Below are 10512 nucleotides of genomic sequence, written 5' to 3' on the forward strand. Positions count from 1 at the left end.
AAAAAAAAAAAAAGATTTTATATACTTTTATTGGACAGAGAAAGACCACAAGTAGGCAGAGAGAGAGGGGGAAGCAGGCTCCCGCTGAGCAGAGAGCCTGATGCGGGGCTCGATCCCAGGACCCTGAGATCATGACCTGGGCCGAAGGCAGAGGCTTAAACCACTGAGCCACCCAGGCGCCCCATTAAGTGCTCCTCATTTAAAATGAATGGTTACCATACCCATTTCATGGGGAAACACAAATATGTAACAGGTTTTTTAGTTCAGAGTTTTAGAGCAAAATTTAGTACAGATTCTAAGTGAGCTTAAGTCAAAGGATGGCATCCCCCAATTGTAAAGTTACTAGCAGCTAACTTCTACCCTATTGGAGACACCCGCTTTCCCTAGTGAGGTTTTCATAAATGGGCCCTATCATCTGTCCCTTTGCACTGCAAAGCCTGAATTGGGGAAATTCATGGAAAACTGGCTTTTGGGGTGCAAACTGGCTGGCTCAGTGGAGCACATGACTCTTGGTCTTGGACTTGAGGGTTCACACTTACTTAAAAAAACAAAACCCTTTTTGTACTTTGTACTGCAATGAGCACTCTGGCCAGTACCCCGAAGTCATACCAGCTCCTGCCTGAAGTTTACACAAAGGATTGCACTAAAAACTACAATCCCGTCAAGGAGTTAGAAACCGCCTCTAGAACGAATTTTCTAATGCTCTCATAGATTTTTGATGAATATAAAAATGCAGTTACTGTTAAAAAAGAGCCCAGGAGCAGGATGAGCAGCTCGATGTTCTACCCTATTGACTGGGAGTTCTCTGCCCATTGATTACCTAATTCGACTTGGTTTCTAGAGCGGCTTCATGCACTCAAACGTTACAACTAATGTCAGTCCATTAAGGGATGTTACAGGCTCTGAAAGGCTTATTACCCACATTTCACACTTACCAGTCCAATGCTAAACGAGACGGTACTCAGAGTGAACTGCTGCTGCTTGATCAGTAACTTCCGGGTTAATACACAGCATCTTCGAAGAGCCACATCCCCAATGCACTAATTTTTGAGTTTAAAACTTATTGTTACATTTGCATTTAAACTGCCATTGAACATTCAAAGTTTAATAGTATAGTCATGTTTATAAATGTACCTTCACTAGTTACTTAGATTGGACTATTTCCACAGGATACTTCTGTTGGCCGGCTAGTTTCGGGAATTATTGGTTTAGGAAAGAACATACCGAAAGAGTTGAGATCTGGTTTTCACAAACAGATTTACTCTGCAAATTTTATTTTTCTAAGCTCTTACTTCTAAGTGTTCTCTGCATCCAGCGTGGGGCTTGAACTCATGACCCCAAGATCAAGAGTGCCATGCTCTTCCAACTGAGCCAGCCAGGGGCCCCGGGTCTCTGCCGATTTTCAATCAGGAGGAAAGCCAGGAGCTCCGGGTCCCTTCCCACGCAAAACTTCTTTCCGCATCTCGTCAACAGCCTTGTCTCAGACAGAAGGTGACGAAACACCTGATGATACTAAACTGACTTTTAATATGGAAATTTCAAGTGGCTTAACTCTACGGCCAAGGTGGATAATAAAGACCAAAAGCAGGTATAGTTTAATGTATTTTAATAGCAAACTTACAGGAACAGCACAGAAGACAGACAACATTAAAAACATGTACTTGCATGTAGGACAACTCAGTTAGAAAAGTATAGCGAATGGATGGATCTACTGTATGATAAAAATGCTACAAACACCATTTAGTTGCCGTCAATAAGAAATTTACTTGTTTTAAAAAAATCCAAATGCTGGCATTGTCCAGAAAAATTTAACAGGTTTATTTATAATTGTTATAAAGTTGAACTGCTGAAACGTGTTCACTGAAACATTTTGACTTGCATTAATGCTTTATATGTCCCCGCATTTATATTAAAAATTCACACACAAATGAAAATGGAAAAACTGCCAATACCTGATTTCTGTCCCCTAGTTTTCCACTTGCAATCATATACTTAGGTACCTTTTGACCCCATGGAAAAAAAATATCTAACATTCAGAACTACCAATAACAGGAAGAAGAGAATTTTTTTTTTTTTTTTTTTTAAAGAATGAAATGTTTTCCATCATGTGGATTCTTAAGCACGTTCTCCACGTATGCGGCGCGCTAGCTGGATGTCTTTTGGCATAATTGTGACACGTTTGGCATGGATAGCACACAGGTTGGTGTCTTCAAAGAGGCCCACCAGATAGGCCTCACTTGCCTCCTGCGAAGGAACGAGAAGAAATTAACACCGTTAGACCAACAGTTAAGATGTGTCTGCATCAGTTAAAATGATGAGGTCTCTGAACCCTCTGAAAACCTTCTTCAGGTGACGTGGCCCGTGTTACTGATGCTTCCATGTAAACAGTCTTGCAGCTCTGTCCCGATGTTGATGAATGGAGAAAAGCTCAAGTTTAGAAATCTTTATCCAACTACACCGAAGTCAAATGATTTGATTACTAAGAAAGTTTAGACTTTTCTAATGTTTAACATGTGATTTCTATAAACTGAAAGGTCTTAAGGAGATCCAACTTAACCCAAGAAATCCCATTTAAACATAAAGATCCTCTCCTTGTCCTTTCAGTGATAAAGGAAATCCTGTATCCAATCCAAAGTAATAGTCCTTCCTCTTCACCAGTGCCCTCCTTATTCTGAACCCCAGCCACACTCCAGTATCCACCTGACCCCTGCCTTGCCAATAATCCATTACAGCTGACCACTGGCTCCCATACATGGTCTCCATCTACCTTTCCCCTTTTATACCTCAGAGTTTGATCCCACGAGGACTATGGGTCCCAGAACATACTATATCTGTGTCTCGCTGGCAGACTTTGACATATTTGGCCTAGATGTGCCCCCTCCCAGGTGTACCTTCCTCTGTGCACCCCAATCTTGACCCTCTAGTTTTTCCCAGTACACTTAAGGATTCCTCAAAGGCACTCTCTTATCTCTACCAGTGCTCACCGGGTGCGTGCCATAGGAACTATTCCCAGACATTTGGCATGGGAAGAGAAAAAGAGGAGCTTCTACCTGTAATTAACTCTTAACTGTTTGTCTACCTTCCAGCTGTGTGGACGGGGAAGCGTCCTTCAGCTGAGGCTGTAATATCTGCTTACTCATTCTGGAACAAGGCCTGTTGTCACCAACCCTGGGCATCAACCCTGCGGTGCTAGTGGACACCGAGCACGAAATGAGCTTATTTGGCCCTGTCTCCTCCTCCATAGGAAGTTATTTCTCTGTTCAAGATTCTCAGGAAAAGGGGTGTGTGTCTGGGTAGCAGCTCAGTGGGTTAAACCCTCTGCCTTCCGCTCAGGTCATGATCCCAGGGTCCTGAGATCGAGCCCCACATTGTGCTCTCTGCTCAGCAGGGAGAGCCTGCTTCCCTTCCTCTCTCTCTGCCTACTTGTGATCTCTGTCAAACAAACAAATAAAATCTTGAAGAAGAAAAAAAAAAAAAAAAAAGATACTCAGGAAAAAACAGGTTTTTATAGTTCTGATTTTTGTCCTAATAAGAATTTTCCATTGTGGCATCTTGAGGCCATGATAAACTACAACAGCACACACCAACTACTTGAGCAATTGAGGCCTCCTGTGCTACACAATACACAAGCTATGTAGATGGAAACGGCCAGACTGGCTTTTCACAAACATCTGATTTTGCAACAAAACTCCTGAGATTTGCTTTTTTGCTGTTATGCCTTTCTTCTATAAAAATGTTTGATCCAAATTTTACCACCTCTACGTGTTTTTCTACTGCAATTCGTTAAGGAGTTCAAATCTTATTTACCCATTAAAGCCTAGCTCAAGACTTCCGTGAGGGTAGTCATGAACTCCTAATTCCTTAGTACTCCTGGGCCTCGTATACCAGCCACCTTTTTTTTTTTTTTTTTTTTAAAAAAAAGCTTATTTATTTATTTGACACACACACACAGAGAGAGAGAGAATATCACAAGTAGGCAGAGAGAGGAAGGGAAGCAGGCTCCCTGCTGAGCAGAAAGCCATGCTGCCAAAGGCAGAGCCTTTAACCCACTTAGCCACCCAGGTGCCCCCACCAGCCATCTTTTAATGTAAGTTACTTAACAATCTCATGATGGTCAACAAATACTTATTTTAAAAAATCCAACCCTAATTAAGTTTGCAACCTTTATGTAATGTAAACATTCCAAAGAATGTGTTAACAGCCAAAGACCTCATCTGGGGATTCGTTCTTCGGATGTTTTAAGAAACAAGTACAAAGTCTGGAAAACACAGCATCCTATTGACTGCTCTAACAGGTTCACAACGCACGTCAGATACCAGAATGATGTTCCTCAGGAAAGATACCAGTTTAAGTCTGTTCCCCCCAGTATCACTGCACGATGACCCGCATCTGGAATGCTCTTGCAAATGTAGCACTATGAGGCACTACATGGACATGTCAGCAATAGGCCCTGCGATTCTGAGAGCACTGCAGAGTGCTAGGATCTAGATGCCCTGCTACTAGTCCAATGAGGCCCACAGCAGCCTGGGGCTCCCACCGCAGTCTTAGAACCTGGCTACTGCTGGTCTTACAGGCCTGTGTCTGCTCAGCTCTGGGCCAAGTACTGCATACTGACAGGGGACTGGACCATGACCTTACTTCCAATTCTGTCACACAGGCCCTAAGGTCTCCTAAACATTAAGGCTGTAATGGGAATTAAAGACCGCCCTGTAAATTTACAGCCCAACAAACACCATTTTCGGATAATAGCAAAAGAAAAAACATCTCACACTGCAAGGAAAGGCTCATTTACAGCATCCTGAGTAAAGTCAAGGTTCCTCCACCATTTCAAAACACCGAGATCTGTATTTCTAACACAAGGATACCTTAGTCCGAACTCTCAGACGTTAAAGGCAAAAGTTGAACTTTAAGTCCATCAACTCCTGAGTATCTTGCGGCAGAGGCAGACTGATTCCCCCACCCTGCGCCTGCACCACTGCCCCTCTCATTTAGCTTTGTCAGGCAAGTTGTCAACTGTGTGATTCTGAAGCCAGAAACACAAACCTCTGGCATTTTGTTTTCACCACTCTCTTCTATTACTTTATTTCCATTAGCAAATTCTTCATCTCCATGTCTTTAAGAAACCTGAAGTGTGGGACGCCTGGGTGGCTCAGTTGGTTAAACAGCTGCCTTCGGCTCAGGTCATGATCCCAGCGTCTTGGGATCGAGTCCCACATCGGGCTCCTTGCTGGGTGGGGAGCCTGCTTCTCCCTCTGCCTCTGCCGCCACTCCGCCTGCCTGTGCTCGATCGCTCTCTCACAAATAAATAAGATATTAAAAACAAACAAACAAACAAACAACCCCCCCCAAAAACCTGAAGTGTATGTATAATAAACACATGCACAAAAAACTAAAAAGTTCCTCTTTCCAGTAAAGACCTAACTGATAAGAGTACCAGAGGCAAACATTTTGCTTAAAACCAACACAACCACACCCCTTAGTCCAGGGATAATGGAAGTTTACACATGAATTAAAAAGACATAGTCTTCTACCCAGATTGTTTAGTCATTTCAATTTACCAGGCACCACCACTGACAGGTAAACTCAGACATGTGGGACTCCCAAGGATAACATGTTCTTGAAGTGGACCCCCGCTAACTAGAAAACAGGACTAGCAACTCTTTATCAAATACTTGTCACGCTCAGTGATGTCTCTAGTTAAAAACAGAGTGGCTAAAAAATAATTTGCAATTGTAGTAATCCATGAGACCTTAAGATAATCAGAATATAAAAACAGAAAAAGAAAATAGTTTTAAGTCACAACACTGGAAGGTTTTAGTAGTTTGAAATGTCAGTAATTTCCATTCATTGAGAATCTAATGGATGCTCACTCCTGGAATCCACCAATCAAATGAAGCCCAGACTAACCATAGAAACAGCTCAACCAATTGCCTTTCGGTAGAGAATCCACCTATCGAATCTTCCTCACATATAAAGCAAAACCTCGGCCCAGCAACAGCAGCCTTGAAAATCCTCCAATGGAGTCCACGTAGATGGTGGACCCTCCCCACCAGAGCTTCTGATCCACGTCTGTGGGGCCTAGCAATTGGCATTTTTAACCACCCCCAACCCCATGCTCTGCTGGAGGTGGCAGTCTTACCACACTTTGAGGTTCACTCATCTAAAGAAGGCCAAACACTATAAAATAGGTTACACTTTCCCAACTGATTTAATTACACCCTTACGCCTAATCAAGTATCTTCCTTGTGGGCATTTCACGTTTTAATCTTGGCACAAAACACAAGTATTTCAGATATATAACCACCTCTAAAACTCTGTATTTCTCAGAGTTCTGATCCCCTGGTGCTAATATTAAACTCAACAGCTTCCCATTGAAGTGGAAATCCGTAATCCTCTCTAGCTAACTACAAGTCCTGAAATCCCTGTCCCTTAACAGGCACAGTGTCATCTTGAAGCACACCTTTTCTTACAATCAGCCATCTAGTCCTAACTACCCGGTGCTGCTTCTACCTCAATCCTTGATTCTTTAGTCCGACCTGCTCCCCTGCCCAGACACTCTGTGGTCTCTGCTTGCACCTGCTTCTTCAGAGCCAGTAAGACATTCATTCTCCACCCTTTTGCAGTGGTCACTCTTTAAGGCTGATCAAAGCACAGACCTCTAGTCCGACGTCTTCAGAATGTCCTGAAGCACCCACAGACGAACAGAGTTATTTTCCACTTTCAGCATTGTTCTCGAGGCAACGTTTAAAATTTTAAAATGGTATATAGGCATGCACACTAGGCTGTGGCATCAAATGGGCTCAAATTAGGACTCTGTGACCCAAGTAGGTTCAAATGACATTTCTGTGTTCAAGGTCTGTATATGACCTTGAGCAACGTAACTTTTCTGACATCTCAAGGGTGATGTGAAGGTATCATCCATCTTACAGGCTTGTGACGACAGAATTCCATCAGCACATATGAAGATTCAGAAATGTTCTCGGTACCCAGCAGGGCAACCACCTCTAAAGCACCTTTCCCACCCGCCATTTTACCTGCAAAGCACCAATAGCTGCACTCTGGAAGCGCAGGTCTGTTTTGAAGTCCTGAGCAATTTCTCGCACCAGACGCTGGAAAGGAAGTTTGCGGATCAGAAGTTCAGTGGACTTCTGATAACGTCTAATTTCACGGAGTGCCACAGTACCAGGCCTTCAAACAAAACAATAAAAAACCCACGTTAAAGAAATAGTTACCAACTATATAAAAAACCTAAAAGGATAAGTGGTTAGCTTTAAAGAAATGCAGTCATTTTCCAAAAAATAAACCACCCATTTTTTGTTCTTTAGTTTCTGTGTAAAATCTCACTGATCAATCGGTGATGTAACTCTTCAAGCCTTTAAGAGTAATGACAATACCTTTAAAGCAAAAAGCATGGTATTAAAGTGGAGTCTTGGCAGGGAGTTTATTCAAGTCCCGTTCATCAACTTCGTCTATAACACAGACGTGGCAGTAACTTCTGTTATTACTTGGGAGGGTGTTAGGACACTAATAAAAAGTCCCAGTTCAGACTCTTCTCAACTTGGTACAGAATTCCTCCCACCTACACCCTCGACTCTTCTAAAAGACCTACCAACGCCACACAATGAGCCTCATTTAAAATACTTGTCTATTTAAGTTTGATTCCCCAGAGTACGTTTGACTACTGCTCATCCCTCAGGAATGACTCCATTTGAACATTCACAGCTGTGCAGTACATCTTCACATGAAGACGTTTTGTTCTTTTACTAAGTAACTGTCGACAAAAAATGTACCTCAAGTCTGACTTACTTTCTTCCATCGAATGAGCTTTTATTTTGGAATAACTATAAAATCATTTGCAGAGGCTAACTATGGACAACTTCTGCCCTCTAATGGCAGATGCCCTTAACAACACTGCTCGGGGTAGTTCAAAACCCACTGTGCTAGCAGAAGGAAATAAACCAATTCAACTAAATGAGGGGTGACAACTTTACTCAAACAAGACATGCCCCATCTTGGTTACTGGTGAAATAAGTTAGTATTAAAATGTGTCATTATACCAAAAGGGACAATGTCTACAGAAATAGAGAAATGTATTTTAAAAATACTTTACTCTATAAAAAATATATATTATTAACATAAGAAACTAAAGAAAATGTTACTCTACCCCATAAACTTTATTAGTGATTCAGTAAGTTTCCTCTGGGCAGTTTCAAAATGAAACGTTCCAATAAAACCCAACACTAAATTTTATATGTATATATTTTTCAAGGATTAGAATATTTTCAAAATAGGAAAGACACGGGATTCCCTGAAGCAAAAATCCTGCTCATCCTACATCTTTTGCGTCTATTATATAAACACTGCTTCCTTGGACAGACTTTGTCCCACTAGTTCCTTTTTTTTTTTTAAAGTACCTGTAACGATGAGGTTTCTTCACCCCTCCGGTAGAGGGCGCACTCTTGCGAGCGGCTTTTGTAGCCAGTTGCTTCCTTGGAGCTTTACCCCCGGTCGATTTGCGGGCAGTTTGCTTTGTACGAGCCATGGTACAGAAACCTCCTTACTTACCTACCAGCATTAAAAAACAAACATCATGTATGCAGCTACCAAACGTCCAAGTTCTCCTGCCATTACCATCACCGCCCCCCCCCCCAAAAAAAACAAAAAAAAAACCAAACCAAAAAAAAAAAAAAAAAAAAAAAACCAAACAAAAACCCAAAAAACAAAAAATCAACCAACCAACCAAAAAAAAACGAACAACCCCCCCCCCACAAAAACAATGTCCGTAATGTTATATAATTCGAAAGGGTGCTGATTACGTCTACCACCCAAATAGGACTTCTCGAAACAAAACTAGTACTAGACGATTGTTAGCATTAACGCCAGTCATCTCTCAAAATGCCAAATCTGAGCGACAAACGGCAAAACAAAAAGATCCCTCACAGCCTCTGCTTCAATTTCTTTAATTAAAGCAGAAATTAGGAATGTCTGTAAACATCCGATCCCCGAACAAGTCAAAACGAAGCCACAAACCACAGAAAGGTCGAGTCAAATTTCAGTTTTTTGAAAAGGGGGGCTTTTAGCCCCCCCGCGCCCCCCCCCCGCGGCTGCCCCCCCAGTGCGCCCGGCAGCGCGCAGATCTCCGCAAATACCGGCCAACAGCCCCAGGGTCGCGTCTCTACAGCTCTCGAGGGCCGACAGGGCCGAGAGCGCCCACGGACGACCGTCCACAAAGCCCGGTCCCCGCGTCCGGCCCGCGGGGGCTCCGCGGCGACGTCCCCCGAGTGCCCGTAGCGGGGCTGGCAGCAGCGCTCGGGCCCCCGGCTGGGCCGCTCGGCCCGCGGAAACTTTCGGGCCCGGCCCCCGGCCCGGCTCCCAGACCCGAGCCAAATGCAAACAATCGCACCGCCGACCCGCCGCCTCCCCGAACGCCCCACACACCGAAACGCTCCAAAATGCCCCGATCCCCTGCCACGTGCCGCCCTCCAAAATGCAAAAGTTTTTTTGCATTTCAAATGCATCAAGTTTCCGCTTCTCCAAAAAAGGCGAGAAAAATGTCCCTTGGCGAAAAACGCTCCCCCGGCCGTGAAACGGGGAAGAGAGAAACGGGGGAGAAAAATATGGTCGGTGACCAGAGAAGAGAGACAAGATGGTGAAGCTCAGCAACAACTGTGGGGAGGCAGCGAAAAGCGAGTTACCCCGGGGTGGGAAGCGGCGGCGATTTCCAGCCTTTTCCCGCCCGAAAACCGCGGCCCGGGACCCGGGGGTGGCAGTTAAGGGGCCCGCGCGGGTCGTGGTGAGGGTTTGGGGTCCCGGGAAGGGGCGGCTTGCGGGATTTCGCCGAAGAAAGGGGAGCCCGGGGCGCGGGGAGGAGGGCGAGCGGCTCGGCGCCGCGGCGGCGGCTGCTGTTGGGCTGAGGCGGCGAGAGACGGGGGAGAGCCGCCGCCGCCGCCGCCTCGGGCCGAGGGAAACTCGCTCCTCACCGACGTTTCGGGGCCAAAAAGTTTGCGGGCCGAGCCCGGAGGGGCCGCGGGGCCGTCCCCGCAGCGCCGGGGTTCGGCCCCGTGGCGGGCGGCGAGCGGGGCTCGGTCCCGGGAAGGCGGGCGGCCGGGAAAACTTACCCCCCTTCTCCTTCGGCTGGAGCTCGGCGAGCGAGAGGCGGCGCTGGCGTTGGCGAGCGACGGCGGCGCGGCGGCGGCTGCGAACACAATTGAAAGATGGCTGACACCGAGGCTAGCCCCCAACACACGCCGCCCCGCCCCCGCGCCGCGCGCCAGCCAATCACACACAATGGAGGGAAGGCTCGGCCCCGCCCCCGCCCCCCGCTTGCGCCCCGCCTCCGCCCCTCCCCCCGCGCGCCCGTTCGCTGGCGCGCGCTCGCCCCTCCCCCGCGCGCCGCCCGCTCCCTCCCCCCGGCCGCCTCGCGCCGAGTGTGTACAAACACAAAAGACGTGCCGGAGGGCCGCCTGCTCTCGCCTCGACTGCCGGCCGCTCGCTCGGCTGCCCGCGCGCCGC

General features: G+C 46.1%; 1 protein-coding gene across 1 annotated transcript; it reads right to left on the reverse strand.

Moving 5' to 3' along the window:
- Positions 1-1589: 1589 nt before the first annotated feature.
- Positions 1590-10222, reverse strand: LOC132025514 (histone H3.3A). Its single transcript, XM_059412898.1, has 4 exons — positions 10119-10222; positions 8415-8565; positions 7035-7188; positions 1590-2244 (listed from the first exon to the last, which is right to left on the reverse strand). The coding sequence occupies exons 2-4, from the start codon at positions 8540-8542 to the stop codon at positions 2116-2118; spliced, it is 411 nt and encodes a 136-aa protein (XP_059268881.1). The 5' UTR covers positions 8543-8565; positions 10119-10222; the 3' UTR covers positions 1590-2115.
- Positions 10223-10512: the final 290 nt, after the last annotated feature.

This window comes from Mustela nigripes, chromosome 10 (genome assembly GCF_022355385.1).
Source record: "Mustela nigripes isolate SB6536 chromosome 10, MUSNIG.SB6536, whole genome shotgun sequence".
Taxonomy (NCBI): domain Eukaryota; kingdom Metazoa; phylum Chordata; class Mammalia; order Carnivora; family Mustelidae; genus Mustela; species Mustela nigripes.

What these genes read in the sequence shown, in the direction of transcription:
- LOC132025514 (XM_059412898.1), bottom strand. Translation starts at nt 8,542, where the DNA reads ATGGCTCGTACAAAGCAAACTGCCCGCAAATCGACCGGGGGTAAAGCT. An exon ending in AAGAAACCTCATCGTTACAG is followed by an intron (nt 7,189 to 8,414) that starts GTACTTTAAAAA and finishes TTTTGTTTGAAG; the next exon opens with GCCTGGTACTGTGGCACTCC. An exon ending in CAGCTATTGGTGCTTTGCAG is followed by an intron (nt 2,245 to 7,034) that starts GTAAAATGGCGG and finishes GTTCCTTCGCAG; the next exon opens with GAGGCAAGTGAGGCCTATCT.